The sequence below is a fragment of the Spea bombifrons genome, chromosome 5 (assembly GCF_027358695.1).
Source record: "Spea bombifrons isolate aSpeBom1 chromosome 5, aSpeBom1.2.pri, whole genome shotgun sequence".
NCBI classification, from domain to species: domain Eukaryota; kingdom Metazoa; phylum Chordata; class Amphibia; order Anura; family Pelobatidae; genus Spea; species Spea bombifrons.
In genome coordinates this window covers 26,730,309-26,749,211 of record NC_071091.1, presented here as the reverse complement: position 1 = coordinate 26,749,211, position 18,903 = coordinate 26,730,309, and the positions used below count along the sequence as shown (strand labels likewise).

Here is an 18,903-nt window from a genome sequence, read left to right as displayed (position 1 = left end):
TTTTTTATTTCTCAGGTTTGGGTACAAGCACTGCTAAGGAAGCCAAAGAGTACTTTGCGGACATGGACAGGCATAGGATTGGTTTTAGGTACGCGGGCCCGGAAGACGATGCAGCCATTACCTTGGTAAGAAACCGGAAATACAGGGATCCTGTCCAATCCATGTTCTTGAAGACGCCATTTTTCCAACATTTTGACAGCTAGGAAACTGCTTTGTTTTTTTTTCTCTTTTATTTTATCAATTTTGTTTTGTTTCTTGCATGTTTCACTGAGCACATTTGATATCGCTTTAATCTTTCTTTGCATACTGTAGGCTTTTAGCAAAAAGAAGATTGATGACCGAAAAGAATGGTTAACCAACTTTATGGAGGACAGACGGCAGCGACGATTGCATGGGTTACCTGAGGTAAAGACGATCGTTAGACTCTGAGGGCTGGGATAAGGTGTAGTTTAATAGATGTGATATCTCACTGGGAATGTCTTCTTCTTCTCACAGCAATATCTGTATGGCACGGCTACCAAGCACTTGACTTACAATGACTTCATTAACAAGGAGCTGATTCTGTTCTCCAATTCTGACAATGAGCGATCTATCCCGTCGCTTGTTGATGGTGAGTACAGTTTCTCACAAAGCAAAGTTAGATCTTCTTTAATAGGTTTTGGGCAGCTTGCCGGAAACTTTTCTGCTTAATAAACAGCATTTAACAGAAGTCTTGAACAGAATTGTGATGTATATTTTTTTCGGATTTGACTTTGTCCTTGCAAAGTATTAAGGTTTCTACCGATCATAGCACTGGCAACTAAAAAAATGATTAATATTATATAATAGTAATACGCAAATGGGCCGAACTGATTTGGTCAAATGTTACGGTTCGTTTTTGTCCCATTCGTTTTCGGGCAACGAATTCCGCTTCCTGCCCGTCCGCTCCCAATGAAAATCAAGGGCATTTTGAATTTGGAAACAAAACTTGTCAGATGCCCGCGTTTACTCTCTCGCTCACATACAGAGAGTGTTGGAGACATTGAGCCCATTAACTTTGGTTACATTTTTGTTTTTGGAGATTCGTACGAAATGACAGAATCGGCAGATTTTGTTACATTTGTAATTCGTGCTAATTTGAATTTGAGTGGGAGAGCTCAACGGGGGTATGAACGGAACGTTCTAACTACTTTAATGTAGAAAAAACACGTAATTTCAAAATGATAATTCACCTCATGGTGCGTAACAGTAGGGATTCACCTCTCACACCTGAGACATGAAGAAATCGGCCTAATGTGTTCAGCTCTTACTTATAGGTAGGATGCTACCTTTGCCCCAAGACAGGTTGTGAAGTTTTTGCCGTGCTAGATCTGTCCCGGTCCGCTGTAAGTGCTATTACCGTGAAGTGGAAGCATATAGTAGCCACAACAGCTCAGCCACAAAGCCATATAGACCACAAACACACAGAGAGACCATAACTGCATCCTACGCCCGACCTGACTAATGCTCTCTTGGCGGAATGGGCTCAAATTCCCACGGAGTCCATATGAATGGTTCCGTGGTTTTGGAATGGGTATTATGTATATATTAAATCAGACTTTTAAACCTGAAGGAAAATGTATTGAAGGATCCATTTGCTTGAACACGAGTACTGTATTCAAAAGGCCATTAGAAGTAAAATGTTGAAATATATTTAAGGTTGAGGAGATCTTGCAGTTCTCAATTACCCGCTTTCATAGTCGTGTTATTAGCGAGTTTATTCAGCTTGCTGGCAACGGATGAAACCAGCAATGGCGGTGATACACATTGTTTTAAGCTACTATGCATTTCACATTCAGTACCACGGTACCTAGACGGCTAAGATAATAGTGAAAGTGGCATCTTGCTGTACGGATCCAAGATGGGTCATCCAAGGCTTGCAAGCGTGCAGAAAAAAATGAGTAATTGATGAAATAAAAAAAATTCTGGACAGTTTCTATATCATGTTGCGAGGTTTACCTTTTATTTAGTGATGTCTGGTGCTGATGTGTTTATAAACCAGAGAAAAAAAGGAGCATCCGTTGTATGGTCACATTATTCAACTATGGTTCTTAGCTTGGTTGTTGTGTTTAAAAATACATTAAGACATCTTGTAGAAATGAAGGGATTTTGGTTTAGGATTGGAAATTCGGAGCGTTCTTTACTCATATCCCTCATATAGGCATCTGCCAAAAAAAGTAAGGCATTTTCAGTTCTTCGTTAACTTGCATTTCCCCAAATTGACTTTTTTTTCCCCATTTAATAGGTTTCAAGCCTGGTCAAAGGAAGGTTTTATTTACTTGCTTTAAGAGGAATGATAAACGTGAAGTGAAGGTAGCTCAGCTGGCTGGTTCGGTTGCTGAAATGTCTGCCTATCATCATGGAGAGGTATGTACCCCGTACGTTTACCGGGGCAGCACCTAAACGTTCAAATACCAATACAGACCCACGAAAAATCACTTTGTTACATAATGTTGCTTTGCGTAGTTTTAATATTAACTCCTGCAGATCCACAGAATAGATACTTTATAAAAAAAAAAAAAACGTTTGAAAGCTTCTGTTTCGCCTACTAATTTAACACTCATACCTAAATGCCGTATTATGTGCTATATTACTTATGTCTATCCATTGTACAGCGATACGGCATGTGATGACGCTATATAAAACAATAAATAGGAGCGATGGTCCTAGGACTGATGATTGCCCAAACGCCTTACAGCAAAACTTTTTTTTTTTCTTTGATTTAAATATCCAAAGAAATTAAAACAGGTTTATTTGCTATTGTAATGGGCTTATCACTTTTACCGCAGTTTAATTTTATATAAAAGATCAGATTTAGCAACAGTCCGATATATGCTTTTACACGTATGTATCTTGCCTGTTATGACTTTAAACACTTAAGGGAATTCGGGTTTTGGAGCGAACAGCTTCTTGTTGGGCTGGGATTAGAAGTTTTGCTTGAAGCGGCATCCTGGTTCTTTTAATTGATTGAGACTGATCCAAAGCTAGTTTTGTCTGTTATACACAATCGTCTGGCCGTGCCATTCACGGGTTATGTCTTCTTTCTCCAGCAAGCCTTGATGATGACGGTGGTGAACTTGGCACAGAGCTTTGTGGGAAGTAATAACGTGAGCTTGCTGCAGCCAATTGGTCAGTTCGGTACCCGGCTACACGGAGGGAAGGACGCCGCCAGCCCTCGATACATCTTTACAATGTTAAGGTAATAGACATGTTACACAGGGATGAAAAGCTAATTTTAAAAATGATCTCACATTGATCAGAAAAGTCATTGTTAATGTAAATGACTATAAATGACTATTGTAGCTGGAAACGGGTGGTTGTTAATGGAATATCTTCATAGACGTACAGAGGCCCTTTATCGGCTACCATCACTCCTGTGTTCTAGTGGCACGTTGTGTTCGCTAATCCAAGTTTATAAGGCTAATTGATCGTTGGAAAACCCTTTTGCACTTATGTGACACATCTGTAGATTTCCTTGTTTCACCCCAGACTTTTAAGCGCTAGTGTATGTGCACAAGGTGCTTGTAGTGGTTTCAGTGGACTCTGTTACTGGTAAAGCATGCATAATAAAGGGCTCACAAAGTACTTTAATATGCATTCTTCTGGCAGGGTTGTATGAGACATTGTAGTAGATCTAACTTGTTTAAGATAATCACTTACTGTATTTTGTTTATCATATTTTATATTTTGTTCTTTCCCCGTTGTATGACACTGCAAGACCTGTAACATGCTTTCACATGGCCTTTTACCCAGCTGAATAGCGGGCTTCTTTTGCTGTGGCTTGTTAGATGTAATTAAGGTTGTCTCTCCTGCAGTCCCCTGGCACGGCTACTTTTCCCGAGCGTGGATGACAATCTTCTCAAGTTCCTGTATGATGACAACCAGCGTGTGGAGCCGGAGTGGTACATGCCGATTATACCAATGGTGTTGATAAATGGTGCAGAAGGAATTGGTACTGGTTGGGCGTGTAAACTTCCCAATTATGACACCAGGGAAATCGTGAACAATGTGAAGAGAATGCTGGATGGCCTGGAGCCATATCCAATGGTAATTACCCACTTACTCGATTACCAGCATCCAGAGTTTCATTTGAGATGCTTCTCTTGTCAATTGCTTGCTGCCTGCATGATTCAAGAATGTATGTGCAGATTTACATTTTGATATGGCTGTTAAACCAGCATTAAAAGGTTTCCAGGTGTAACAAATCACTTTTTTTCCTTTTTTTTTTTTTTTTTTGCAGCTTCCAAGCTACAAAAACTTTAAAGGTACAATACAAGAACTGGGTCAGAACCAATATGCCGTGAGCGGAGAAATTTTTGTTTTGGACAAGAACACAATTGAGATCAATGAGCTTCCGGTTAGAACGTGGACTCAGGTTGGCACAGCTAAGTTATGGGGTTAACCAGCACCTGCTTTGTTTTATTTATATATATATATATATATATATATATATATATATACACACACACACACACTTATGTCAGATGGGATATTTTTCAGTTTGTTTCTTTTATCTTTCTCACCTAAATGAATATATTCAGGACAAGAACGTCTGTTTTATGAAATAATTCACATGAGGGTGGGTGTGTGTATGGGTGTGTTTATATGGATGTAGTTTGTAATAATATTACCCATTGTAAATTGGACACAGCTAAAAAAAAAAAAAAAAACTAGATCTACTTGTCTTGAGGTTTAATATGCTGGGATTTTATATACTTATATATAATACCTAATTTCTGGTTTGCTGGCAGGTTTACAAAGAACAGGTCCTGGAGCCAATGCTCAATGGATCAGAGAAAACACCAGCCCTTATTACCGATTACAAAGAGTATCATACAGACACGACTGTGAAATTTGTTGTTCGAATGACAGAAGAAAAGCTTCAGCAGGCAGAAGTGGCTGGACTGCACAAAGTTTTTAAACTTCAGACTAGTCTTACATGCAACTCCATGGTAAGGTCCCCTGTCAGCAATTTAGTATATGTGTTTGTAGCAGATTGAAATGTTTGTTTAGTTTAGGTTTTGTAGATGTACTCTTATAAATTCTGCAGAATTTCCTATTACGTGTTAGCCTAAAATAGATGACACAAGTGCATAAACTGTTATGTTGCCTATTATAATCTATTTCTAACCTTGTGCCGTCTACTACTCTTAGTCAACCTTTACAAACAGATGTAATTTCTATCTATGTTACTGAAGAAGCATAGCTTTGTGTGTTTCCAAACTGACCTCCTTTTTGTTACCGTTTAGGTATTATTTGACCATATGGGTTGTCTAAAGAAATACGAGACCGTGCAAGACATCCTGAAGGAGTTCTTTGACCTGCGATTGCACTATTACGGGCTGAGAAAAGACTGGCTAATAGGAATGCTGGGAGCTGAAGCCGCTAGGCTTAACAACCAGGCCAGGTTTATCCTAGAGAAGATACAAGGGAAAATAACAATAGGTAAAGTCTGCGGCTAGTGAGTAGTCCATCTGGCACAAATGGCGTGTATGGGAAAAGAGTCCTGTACATATAAAAGGCAGCCACTAGATGGAGGTGCCAGGGTAAAACAACACTAAAATCACCTTGGTATATGATCTGCTAGTCTGTAAGATTTTCACTTCTGCTTATCAGATCTGCTTTTTTTCCTTTAGAGAACAAATCCAGGAGGGACTTGATCCAAATGTTGGTGCAGAAAGGATTTGAGTCTGACCCTGTGAAGGCTTGGAAAGAAGCACAAGAAAAGGTATTTTAAAATTAGTCTAATAGTATCAGTTTCTTTGTGTTGTTGGAAAAATTATAGCTGTATTAGTCCATACAACTAATTGGAATTGAGCCAAAGATACTGAAAAGTGACAGCTTTCAGGACCCCAGAGGTTCACCTTTTTTCCAACATAATGTTGCATATGGTGACATCAGATTCACTATGCATATGTCATCAAGTGCTGTCTTCTATATTAACCATCAAACACCACTTTCCTCCCAATCATGAGCTGTTGTCGTTTGTAGGCAGCAGAAGATGATGATCCTCAAGAGCTAAATGAAGATAATTCCTCGGACGCAGGCACTGGTTCTGGGCCCGATTTCAATTATATTCTCAACATGTCTCTATGGAGCCTTTCCAAGGAGAAAGTAGATGAACTGATTAAACAAAGGGACATAAAGGTATGGCTTCATCATAGTATAATATAACATCTGTTTCTGTAGCATATGATAATATGGGCAAATGTTAGAACATTTCCATCGCCTCGCACATGGGGATCCCCCCCACCGTCTGGTAAACTCATTTAGGATCTCTACTCTCCCAAAAGAACACCTGGTAGAACTTGTGAAAGGAAACTCATTCATTCTACTTGTATTTCAGAGCAAAGAACTTAATGACCTCAAGCGAAAGTCTCCATCGGACCTCTGGAAGGAAGACTTGGCAGCTTTTATCGAAGAACTTGATGTATGTTTTAAATCTGTTTTGCCCTACGATAAGTAGTGAATGCAGCATAGATGTAATATCCAATGTATTGATTCAGTATTTGTTCTGGGATGAAGAATGTTTTCAAGCATCTTATTTACAAAAAAAGTTATCTCGCTAACAATTAAGTGAAATCGTTCTTAGTACCGCATTGTTTTGCACATGACTCCCGCCTTGCATTGGGTATTCTGTCATTAAAGTGGAAGATGACTAAGTAGAACCCAATAGTCGGAATGTCCGCGTATTTTGTAAAATGACTTTGGCTCCATATAAATATTTCTGAAGTGTGCTGCTGTACCTCTCATGCTGGGATGTGTAGCGCATGAATTATACATTAATAGCTGGAGCAAAGTAATTGTAATATGCATAAAAAGATTTACCCACAGTAAAGATATGTGGATTAAATGTAGCGCTCCTCAACACAAGCTTAAAACACAAAATCCTCAATGAGACCTTTTCTAAAATAAATATCCATCTTACCAAACTATGTTCCTTCAAGCATAAAATATGTATGAATATTTGGTTTCCATTCAAAGGTTTATATTTGTTAGCTGCCATTAGATGCGCTGCGGGATTCTGGTGTCCTCTATACTCATGACTCCCTGGTCAAGAGACTTGGGTTTGCTGTCAGGAATTATCCTAGATATAATACTCATCCAGTCTGTATAGAAAATATACATATATATATATATATATATATATATATATATATATATATATATATATATATATATATATATATATATATATATATATATATATATATATACAATATCCTTTTACATCTAGAATTTTAAGCTGGGCTCCCAACAACCACCAAGGTGAAAGGTTTACTTAAGAATACACGTTCTTTACTTCTCACATTTATGTTAAATGACATAATATTGGATGAGGATTTCTAGGAACACATAAGATACTTATTAATAAAACAACCAAATCCTAAAGCCTGCAATGTATAGACCTGTAAGCAGCTGTATGAATAATATGTTTCTGTGGATTGTTTTAGAAAGTAGAGGCCCAAGAAAAGGAAGATATCTTGGCCGGCTTTTCAAGAGCAATAAAAGGCAAAGTTGGAAAACCCAAAATGAAGAAACTGCATCTTGAAGAGACTATGCCTACTCTTGACGGCAGAAGGATAGAGCCACAAATTAGCGCCATGAAGGCAGATGCCAGTAAGAAAATGCTCAAAAAGAAGAAGGTATGGATATAACGATTAGCTGTGGTATTAAGAGCTTCTTGAGATTCATGGGATCTCCGTAGTCCTGTTTCAACCCTTGAAGCCGTGAAGCTGCGTTTGCACGTTCTGTAGTTCTGTGCGTGTTGTGGGCAGCTTCACTTCATCAGCAAGAACCAGACTCTAGAGGGATTCCAGAAATCCAGCACCAAGAACCAGAGAAAACTGTCCTGTATTCTGTTACAGAATGTTTCTGTGTTCTGTAGATCATTAGTTAAAAATAGTATCTGAAAAATATTTGAGTGCATGCTTTTGTATAATTATGTTTTCCCTCTTAATAAGGGTGAAATTGACTCAATAGCACTGAAACTGGAATTTGATGACGAATTTGGTTCCATACCAGCGGAAGCAGGAGAAGACTCTCAAAATATCACTCCAATAAAGCTTGTGAAACCCAAACGGGAGAGGAAAGAACCTGGTATGTATATACAGCGGCCTCCGCATCAGAAACCACCAGCTGGCTGAATGAAATGTAGTTCATTTCTCCAAGCTCATGGACCGGTGTCTGTCAACATTCCTAATAAATGTTCTTTAGTGTTACGTGATTTTACGTTTTACAAAAAGCAGACCGTATTATAGTAAAATTTGACTCTTTTTTTTTTCTTCTTCAAACTTTCAGAATGTTAAAGGAGTCCATAGATTGTGATTTGTGAATAACACGATGTCTCAAGGATATTCCATAATACATTCTTTATCAGAAGTTCCAATCATTAAATATCCACTCTGTTATTTACCATTCCAGCTTAAGGCGGCTGATGTAGGTGTTGCCCCAGAGAGTCCTGTACTTGTTTAGCCACGCTGTATGTTAATTTGTCACAGCTTTTATAGCGTGCTCTGGAATAATTTGAGGTACTGTGTGCTTTTCTTAAGGTTCTAGAGCCAAGAAGTCCATATTAACAACTCCAAAAACCGGTTCAGTTAAGAAAGTGAAGAAACGAAACCCCTGGTCAGAAGATGAACTAAAATCCGACAGTGATCTGGAAGAGGTGGAAGCGGAACCTGTGGTCATTCCTCGGGACAACCTACTGAGGAGAGCAGCAGGTACAGGAATGAGATGTACTTTAGAATGTTTAGTCTTTGCATTCAATCTTGTTCCTGACACTTTTGCCATCTGTATATCATTTTTGTTAAGTGAAAAAAAAAAAAAAAATTGTATGAAAAAGAGTGGTGATGTCGTCATGATGATGTCATCATGAACCCATTATGATGTCGTCATGATGTCATCATGAACTCATTATGATGTCATGATGAGGTCATCACGAACCCCTTATGATGATGTCGTCATGATGAGGTCATCACGAACCCATTATGATGATGGCGTCATGATGAGGTCATCATGAACCCATTATGATGATGTCCTCATGATGAGGCCATCATGAACCCATTTTGAAGTTGTCATGAACTCATTGTGGTGTCGTCATGATGATGTCATCACGAACCCATTATGATGTCGTCATGATGCAAAGTAATTTCTTAACAGTGGTGTCCTTTGCCATCTTAATTGCATAATTAATATGGCAGATGGAAAAAAAATCTCACAGTTTAGTAGATCCAGCACTTTACCTTTTTGTAATTTAAGCTAAGCAGTAATTGAATATCCAAGTATGTCCAGTGTGTGACACTACGATAGTTCTCTTTTCTAGAGAAACAATTTAAGTTCCTGGCTAAACCTGTGTCTGTTCTGTTTGCAGCTGAGAGGCCGAAGTACACCTTTGATTTCTCTGAGGAGGAGGATGCAGAGGATGATGATGACGCTGGGGTTATCGGTAGCAATAATATTTTTAACGATGTGAAACCGCGGTCGTCTCCTGTAACGAATAGTCGCGACGACGATGAATATAACGCTTCTGACAGCCAAGACAAGGATGAATTTGAATTCTCTTCCTTCAAATCCACGCCATCAATAGAGTAAGCTTTCCACCAGTCTTTTTTTTTTTTTTTGTTTTGCGAGGCTACTTAACGCTTGGCAGTTCGCTTTCCAAACCTAAAACCGCAAAATCTGTGCTCAGAACACACAAAAAGTCAGCAGTACGAAGTGTGATTATAAACTGTTTAATTATATATCGTTTACTCCCATGTAGAAAGACAACAGAAGCACAGAAGAAAAAAGACACGGACATTTTCTCTTCTTGTTCGTTCTCTGAAAAAGTACAAGAAGGTAATGAAATTTTTTTTTTCTTTAGTTTCCTCAAAAAAAATTTTTTTTTGGGGGTCTGAGTTGCTGTAACTAAGAACATCTCTGTATGCAAATGAAATTAGTATTTAATTATGCAACGTTACATTTACATGCAGGGTGGCAACCGCACAAAATAAGCCCATTAAATACCCTGCCGCACTCATACTGTTTTTATAGGGAATTAAATAATCTGATCCTCTTTATTTAAATATACAGAAAAGTCCAGTGATGAGGAAGAACCCTCCTCGCCCCTTTACTCGTCTTCATTTGCGTTTAAATCTTCAGAAAAACCTGCAAACAAAAGCTCTACAAAGAAGGGTAAGTGGATGAGACCCCGATATGGCGTATATACGGGAATAAACTGGCTCGTTATTTGATAATATGCTTTGCCCGGAAGGTGTTTTGTTACTGAGAACACTCGCTCCTAGTAGCGTGTCTTCAGGATGCCATCAGAGGAGCTCATGGCTAGTTTACCAAAGAGCCACTTGTGTGAGGAAAACCAGAGTCGTGATGTGTTAGATTTCATATGGCAGAGATGGACTCTGTTAACATCCCTTTCTGCCTTAAAATGAGACAGGAGACCCAGGCATGGGCTTGTCTGAACTCACTGAGAGGTATTGGTGTTGGATTCATTCAGTCATAATATTTATACACACGCACAACATATTTGAAGAACTGTTGAAGACAATCTTACTTTTTTTGTGTAAAGATCTGTTTTGTGTTTTCTCCACTGTTGCAGCAAAAACCCCTTCGGATGGCACCCCAAAACCAAAACGACCTCCGAAGCCAAAGAAGTCTGAGGTCTTGGTGAATTCTGATTCCGACTTAGAGATCGGCTCTCCAAAGAAATCTACAACACCCAAAGGTGGGCAGTGTTCATGGTTACATAGTTAGAAAAAAGACATGCGTCCATCAAGTTCAGCCTTTCCCATATCTGTTCATTTCTTGCTGGTGAAACATATTTTTCCAGAGATCCACGGTTAATTCCCCTAAGTGTCTGCTGCATGTAGCGTTACTTTCTAGTATAGGTTTTGTCAGATTATTGCCATAAATTAGTAGGGTGGACTGAGTTGTAGCAGATTCTGTCCGCAGTGTAGAGCCCTGCGCGGGACTACTTTTTTAATCCCGCTCCCGCGGTTTTTAATCCCGCTCCCGCAATGTGGGTGATCCGCTCCCGCCACATTTGTGGCCAATCCCGCCCGCTCCCGCCACATTTGTGGCCAATCATGCCCGCCTCCTTACCTGATTTCCCGCGCAGTCCCGCGCGGCTGCCCTCGAGTTGTTCCCTCACGGCGTCTCTTCTCTTGCTCCGCCCAGGAACAAGGCGGAGTCACAGGAAGTGACGTCACATCACGTGACTCCGTTTTGTTCCTGGGCGGAGCAAGCTAGGAGACACTGTTAGGGAGCAGCAAGAAGGCAGCCTTGCGGGAATGCGTGGGATTACCGGGACCCGCAGGTACAGTGCCTGACCGCCCGCTCCCGCCCGCAGCCTCAGCAATACCGCCCGCGCCCGCAAGTTTTTTGGGACCCGCCTCCCAGTGCAGTCCTCTACCGCGGTGCATGGCTGTATTGCTCAGAAATAGACCTTTCAACCCTACAGATGGCCTTTTAAGGTCCAAACGTTCACGTTCCGGTCTGAGGTAGAGACTGATGTTCGCTGTTCTATACAGTGAAATACCAGAGTGTGAATCTAAATGAAAAGCTCACTTGATCGTGATTTGGTTCATTCACTTTTTTTCCTCCATACAGCAAAAGGAAGAGGAAGGAAACGAAAAACATCAGGTTCAGAGAATGAAGGGGATTATGCTCCTGGGAAAAAAGGAACAAAGTCATTGTCATCCAGCAAAGTAAGGGCAGCATTTCTCTCCCTCCCCCCCCAATTGTTTTGCTGTTGCTCCTTCATCACTTGTTAGTTGCTTACTTCGCGGTCTCTAGCTTCTACACATTTGCCATTTAGACCGTTTTGCCCTAGTGGTCAGTGATACTGCTGAATGGCGCAGGGAGGATACCTATTTGGTAAACATGATGTCTCATGGAAGGCATGCTAAGCAGCTCTCTGTTGAATTTGAATCCATGCAGGGACTGTCATTTAGAGACCTTAAATGCCAGCAAAATGAGCAGTGCGTTTGGTGGAGCGGAGCAGTACTATGCGCTACTCCATAGGTGGCGCTACAACACTAGATTAATCGGCTGCATCTGGTCTATGAGGCGTACATCAGTGAACCAAGACTTCAAATGCAACGGATTGTTTCTGCACCAGCAGTCAAACATAAATGTGTTACATTTTCCCTTGAACTCAGATCCACTGCTGTGTCGCTGTTTATGTTCCTTTTCCTTGAGAAGATCTCCCAGCTTTTCCAAGTACTGAAGCAGCGAAGAGGGTAGAAAAGGCCCCGATTAAAGCGAAACTCAGTAGTGATGTAGAACTTGGTATAAACTCCACAGTTGATAAGCTTGTGTGAGCAAATGTTAATGTCCCTTCTAATGTGGATTGTGTAATGAAGCCTCATTTTTTAGTGATTGTATTTGCTTCTCCGATTCATTTTAGAAATCAAAGAAACCAGCATTTGACCAGGACTCAGACGGAGACATCTTCCCATCAGAAATGGCGTCTGAAAGCGCATCACGGCAGAGGCCTGGCCGGGCAAGGAAAGAAGTGAAATATTTTGCGGAGTCTGATGAAGATGACGATTTTGTTATGTTTTAATCGTGTGCCCGACGAGCACAGAAACATTTTTCCAACGAAGTATCTTGTGTAGTCCTTTTTGTCCCTCCCGTTGCAGACTTTTGTACATTTGTCTTATTTTAAGTGATGACGTATTTGATGGTTTTTATTATTGTGTAGACATTTTAACATTTTGTTGTTACATATACAGATTTCTGCTCTTTTTTACTCATGTCATGTATTTGTCTGGACTATGCTTGTAGAAATTGTTTTAGACACCTGTGCCTAGGCACATATTTTAATTGTCCTGGTTGAAAAAGAAAAACTGCTTTTATGAAATGAAAGAATGAAAGAAAAACATTAAAAAAAAAAAAACCTTATTATTTTGGGCTTTCTTTTGCTAAAGATAATGAAATAATACTTGAAAAGTTTTAAAATAAATATATTTTATTCTTTGCCAGGATACTCCATGGAAAAAGGTAAACAGTATATGAACATAGAAAGCATTGTTTAACAATCTCAATGTACAAACAGAGCCGGTGAAGATACATCACAGACTTGCTAAAATATCCCCAAAAATTCTACTAGTGCTTTAAATGAGACCTATCAACATTTTAATTTTTAGATGTTCAACGTCTACTGTGACATCGCTGTCTGTGATCCAAAGGCCTTTTTTATTTAAAAAAAGAAAAATGGGGGCAGATAGGCTCCAAGTGTTGAAAGTGTCTGTGGTCATTAGGGATATTTTAATGAACTTCCCTCTGTCTACACAGTACTTTTTTTTTTTTTTAGAGCTGTGATCTATGAACTCTGTAGGCCTCCCACCCCTTAACGTCAGAGCAAACATTTCACAATTTTGAGTGTACAAACAGGAGCGCACAGGAGAGCGGTGTGTGTGAGTGTTACATTTTGGGAATCTGTACTTATAATGCTAAACCCACTCATAAGTCGTGAACATCACACAAACGTTTCTCTAATGGCTTGTGAAACAAGTAAACATAAGAACATCGTAACACTGGAAACGCCTTTGAGGCTATCGTTGCTGCAGAGATGCATCCGTAGAAAGCGTCCACCAGACAATCGCGTTCCTGCATTTCCCATTTTAAAGTGACTGTAACAATTCTACAATTTTTCTGACTGAACCGGCAGATACTTTGATACAAAACTGGCTTCAAATAATGTAGTGATTTAAAGTTTTCCCTCACACAGTTAGGATAGAGGACAGACTAAACAATGCAGCTGAGGATGTGTATACAGATTTTATGACTAAACTTTTATATACAAAAGTCCATTTTTTTTTTCTTTTCACCTTATTGTCTTGATCATTTTATGTATACAAGACAGCAGGAAAGCACCAAACATCCAGCAGAGAGAACAGTAAATATATATGTACAAAGTCCACTTCAAAGATCTTGCAATCCGATCATCGAAAGAGAAAATAGGCTATTTCTTGTTCTGTAAAATGGCTGCTTTTAGTGTTTTGTTTGTTAAAACATCCTTTATGAAATGTCCAGTGAAGTTTAAGAATGTAAACAGCATAATTATATAGCTTTATTTAAACGAGAGCCAACGGTCTTTTTTTGAGGTCTTGTCCTTAATTCGGCAAAGACAGCAGCAGACGAAATATGCTCCTTGCTTTACATCGGTGTGTGCATATTGTTTTGGGAATGTCGGATGTGGGGGGAATGTCTTATTGCACCTGAGCGCAGTTGCTCACTCGTTCTTGCTCTGGGCTGGCTGAGATGTTTGGACTGTGCTCTGGTGCTTTCTCGTCGGGACTTGATGATGCCTCGTGCCCTTCCGAGTTCTCCAGCATTTCCTGAATAAGAGGTGGCATCGATCCAGGTATTTCCAGCTTCAATGTGATAACACGTTCTGCTCCTGTACAAAAATAAAATAAAAATGGTTATGGGTGTAGAACGTTGATGGTGTGTTTATCAAGCAACAGTGCAAGGGGTTAATGATGGGTGAAAGGCCGCTGACATCTGTCTTTCCCCAGAAGGTATAGATATTGTTAGAATGCAACAATACCTTCCTTAACGCAAAGCAGTTTTCTGAATAACTGGAAACGGTGTCCCATTAACGCAGGCTTCCAGTGTGAGGAATAACTCCCCTTTTTTTGTGCTTTATGAGGTGGAACGCGGTTTAACATATCTCTTGTTTACATGGTTATCAGGACGAGTCATATGTTAGGTTTGAGAATGTGTCACGTTCTCGCGGGCTCTGTGTTTGGTTCTTGCTTACCTGCAATGTTTTTGAACGCTCTTGTGCTTTAGTAAATTTGCTTGTTTTTCAATTTTGAAAGGCCTGGCAAAGGAAGCCACAATAGCCGAGGGGCTGCTCTTCTACAAGAAGCTATCTACTAAATACACAGCACCCCCGTGCAAGAGATGGTGGAGTTTAATCACCAAACAGTAGGCCGGGGAGGCGCTGCTTCATCTCATCTCAAATTACATTTTGAAGGGCCAACCCGTGAGCTTCTGCTCAAAAATAGCTTGAATGGCCCCGAGTAAAGCATATTTAAACAAGTAAGAGTCCTTGCTCAGCTCAGCCCGTCTTGCAGATAAATTTGCCTGAAATGACCTTTTATCATGCATAATGAATTGCAGACTCATCAGAATCCACATGTCCTTTCACACGATAAGCATTACTTATTGCTATTATTACTTTATCTTAAGGTTAGCTTATCTGATTTTTTTTTCCTGAACCCTACCTTTTGCACTAATGCTGCGGAGATCTGTGATCTTCATCAGAATCTTTGGAAACATATGGGGTTTGTTGGGTCTCCTCTTCCTGATGTAAATTTTCAGAGCTTCCAGAAGTGGTTCTTGTAGTTTGTCTACTTTAGCTGGTTCTTCAAGGTCCTGACGATCTATGGAATAATAAACAATACTACATCAGTTTACTTGTTCTGCGGCGTGCTACATCTTTTGCCCTGTAGGTGGCAGCATTTTGCAAGCCAACAAGAATAATTAAAAAAATAAATAAATAAACGGCCCCATCTGGTTGAAGGAATTGTTGTGTTGCATTAGGATGAGAGCGAGCTATATTTGGCCTGCTGACATCAGAGTGGCTTTCAAGTCTAATTCTTGATAAAAATATGGCTTGGATGCGTATTACCAGCAGTACTCAACTGCACCATCTATTCTCCCTGAAAGAGCAAGCAATTTCTATATATTATATATGGGTACTCAAGGATGTTGTAAAAGCTATAATATGTTATGTGCATCCAAGCATTGCAAACATAAACGGCAATGGGGAAGGTTAAGAAAAGTCTTTCCTGCGCTGAGGTTCTTATAAGACTTGTACCATCTCTCTGTGGAACAAAAAAAACAATGAAATGGCATTTAACATACAAATGTAATGCTTCAAATAAATCAGAACATTACAGAAGGTCTCCGATATATAGGTTTTATAACAACGTCTGGTTTCCTTATAACGACTGTTACAAAACCCGAGTGCTGGGAGGTCTGTATTACGCCACATCTGTAACAATGTGTCCAGGCCCTAAATGCCACGTAGAAAGCTGCAGAAAAACCAAACCCATCGCACTGCTGTTAGAATCGAGGCCACTAAATGTTTGGCTGCTGGCTCATCGGTATCTTCCTCGTAAAATCTGCGTGACCTCCTTCTGTCGATGTCTACTGGGGTCAGCACACATACACGTATATATATTCACAGTGGATATAAATGCGGGCAAAAGAGAGGTGATGGTCTTATATGTCTGCTCGATATGAAATTTTATTTGAAATATGTATTTGGCTTTTTAACTTAAGCCCCTCTTTGCTGCATTAAACATAAACATCCACGCAGGCGATGAGTCTCCATCTCACTGAATAATGAACCATGCTGGGCAGCTTCAAAGCCCATTCAGTGCCAAGGTGCCAGGCTAGTCCCAGGGCTGATTTACCTTCACAGATTAAGCAGATGGCACTGAGTAGGCCCGTTTCCGTGTCATCCATTTCCAAGGGCAGGAGCTGATTGGCAAACGTGAACACGAGGTCAGTGAGGGGCCCAAATCCAGCGTTGTGCATCTGAGTTCTGTTGAGAGTAAGGCCATCCGAAAACGTCATGGTGTCCTGCTCCGGGGTGTATCTTGTGCAAATTCGAAGAATCTAGAATGGAAATGGAAGCATGTATATATACGTATACATAATCTGTGCAACAACCATTCATCATGTTAGTTAATAGCTAATTATAATTTTTAATAATGTTAATAATAATAAACAGTTTTTTCGACATGCTGAGAGAAAACAATAAGATGTGGTATGATTGGTAATGCTAAATACAGTGATCTGCTGCATGGTAATTTCAAATCTTCGTTAACCCCACATCTGTGTAAGGGTAATAATCATAAAAAGTGGACATTAAAATACAGAAGGCAAAAAGAAAATTCACAGAATTGATTTTAGAAACTGTGTAAAAAGCTTCTAGCATAATTAATTGGCCATTTTTGCAAGCTGACGGTGTAGCCCCACATCCGAATGCACTTCGGCAGCAAAGTTATTCATCTCCATACCGCTCTGCATGTATACGCTGCATGTATACGTCATGTGGCGCAATCGGTGGATTTGGCTGTAATTCTCTTAGCATAGACAAGTAGTTACCAACATGTTCATAAATGTTTTCTGCGCCATATAAATTCGCCTAAAAGATATTTACAACTATATATTTTTTTATTACATTTGTTCATATGCTTCTTATGACAATTCTCTAAAGGGTCTGTAAAGAAAGTTCCCCATCTTTATGCATATGGTAAAAACTGGAGCGCATGGATGCCAGAGCCTCACTCAATCTGTTCGCAGCCACGACTGCAAAATAAGATTGTTTAAAATCAGGTTCTGGTGACGTTAAGGTCATATTTATAAATAGCATTTATAACTCATTGATGAGCCATGTGAATCCATAAATCCAGATGCCCTGTGATGTCATGGAAAGCACTTGCTGTCACGACATGCAAGTGATGTCAGCCTCGCTGTGTCCAGCTGTTGCAGATGGATATGTTGAGATAATGCGTACTGCCGGCCATGGCAGAGCTTGAGAATGTAACCACTACCACCTTCTGCGCCTAAGCACAGAGAAAAGCCAACTTATATGTGTGGGACACGCAGACCATGCGACCGAGATCCAACCTGTCACACCGAGGCTTTTGGACACGTCCCCAGTAACAGGCTGAGGAGCATTACAGGCCATCTTCACAATAACGGAAAGTGACGGTCCTCGTTCCACCTGAATTATTTTGTATTACGCCGTCACACTACCCCTGTGAGATCACACACATCAAAGAGCTCTTGAAGGCAAATATCCTGTGGTAACATTAACTATTCCCATTCATCCGGGCACATCAAAAATATATTTTACATGGCCCCCACACACACAGCCCGTGTACAAGTCATGTACTTATTTTTGAGCATTGTTTAACCCTTGTTTTAAAAGCAAAGCTAATAGAAGCCCACACTTTTCCCAGTTTAATAAGTACATTGCCTCATTTTCCCCAAAATTATTACAAAAACAAGGCTTATTTACATTTCCTGTCCAGTGAAGATGTCGCAGGAAGTTTAGTCGCCCTGTATTTTATTCAGAGCGTTTTCATACCGGTGCAGGGTGATTTGTGTTGGGATGTCTCATTAGTGATTTATATCAGGTATTCCTAGATAAATACCAAAAACCACCGGGATGCTGACCAAGTGGCATCTCTGTTACACGCCCGGGATGCCACATGCCTTGTTTTGCGCATTCAGTTCTGCAGATTGTTTTAGTTGTGCCGCACCTCTTTAAAGCAGAACCACCATGGACGTGAATCTGCACGAGTACCTAATCTCTTCAGAGCAAAATTTCCATAAGTGTGAGTAGTTAACCTCTTTAATACTGGAGAGCAGGCCTTTGTGATCCTGTACGTGGCAGGCAGATGAGGGGATGGAAGGATGGATGGCACCATGGCTGGGCTCCGTTGAGACCTTTTTTTCTGTTTTGAATTTGCCAACCCTAATGCCTCCCTGACGCAGAACAAACAACACACAGCAATGAATTATCTCGCTCTTACCAACTGTGCTGTATCGTTCTGACACAATGGCTTTGGAGGGCTCCTCCTGTAACAATAGATACTGGGAAATCAATAGCATTTTATACTTCTGAGTGCTAATAAAATGAACGCAGCAACAATGCTTGTTTGACAGTGATGCACAATAGATGGATTGCTCTCGAGTTTGGATGAGTATTAACTCCATTATCTCAATCTGGCTGGTTGTTGTGAATAGAATCACACGCCAGGAGCGTAGAATCAAGCATTCGCATGCCGTCACATGAAAGTCAAATGCTTGCAAAGTCATAATGCAATATCTGTAGCTTCCCTTAATGTGACT

At 40.2% G+C, this 18,903-nt stretch overlaps 2 protein-coding genes across 3 annotated transcripts in view; one reads left to right on the top strand and one right to left on the bottom strand.

Moving 5' to 3' along the window:
• TOP2B (DNA topoisomerase II beta) overlaps positions 1-12,866 on the top strand; it is a 28,853-nt gene extending 15,987 nt beyond the window's left edge. The window contains exons 16-36 of the mRNA XM_053466179.1: positions 16-125; positions 313-405; positions 496-610; positions 2,264-2,385; positions 3,069-3,217; positions 3,834-4,065; positions 4,259-4,393; positions 4,770-4,970; positions 5,268-5,463; positions 5,655-5,746; positions 6,010-6,165; positions 6,365-6,448; positions 7,473-7,664; positions 7,983-8,118; positions 8,571-8,741; positions 9,392-9,608; positions 9,782-9,858; positions 10,093-10,194; positions 10,616-10,741; positions 11,626-11,723; positions 12,425-12,866. Coding sequence (XP_053322154.1) covers positions 16-125; positions 313-405; positions 496-610; positions 2,264-2,385; positions 3,069-3,217; positions 3,834-4,065; positions 4,259-4,393; positions 4,770-4,970; positions 5,268-5,463; positions 5,655-5,746; positions 6,010-6,165; positions 6,365-6,448; positions 7,473-7,664; positions 7,983-8,118; positions 8,571-8,741; positions 9,392-9,608; positions 9,782-9,858; positions 10,093-10,194; positions 10,616-10,741; positions 11,626-11,723; positions 12,425-12,583 — 2,963 coding nt within the window. The 3' untranslated portion in view covers positions 12,584-12,866. The remainder of the gene's footprint in view (positions 1-15; positions 126-312; positions 406-495; positions 611-2,263; positions 2,386-3,068; positions 3,218-3,833; positions 4,066-4,258; positions 4,394-4,769; positions 4,971-5,267; positions 5,464-5,654; positions 5,747-6,009; positions 6,166-6,364; positions 6,449-7,472; positions 7,665-7,982; positions 8,119-8,570; positions 8,742-9,391; positions 9,609-9,781; positions 9,859-10,092; positions 10,195-10,615; positions 10,742-11,625; positions 11,724-12,424) is intronic.
• Positions 12,867-13,784: 918 nt separating this feature from the next.
• The window catches only part of RARB (retinoic acid receptor beta), a 264,320-nt gene continuing 259,201 nt past the window's right edge, over positions 13,785-18,903 (bottom strand). For both annotated transcript variants that reach the window (XM_053466648.1, XM_053466649.1), the window contains 3 exons: positions 16,452-16,656; positions 15,255-15,413; positions 13,785-14,422 (listed from right to left, as the gene is read on the bottom strand). In XM_053466648.1, coding sequence (XP_053322623.1) covers positions 14,232-14,422; positions 15,255-15,413; positions 16,452-16,656 — 555 coding nt within the window. In that variant the 3' untranslated portion in view covers positions 13,785-14,231. The remainder of the gene's footprint in view (positions 14,423-15,254; positions 15,414-16,451; positions 16,657-18,903) is intronic.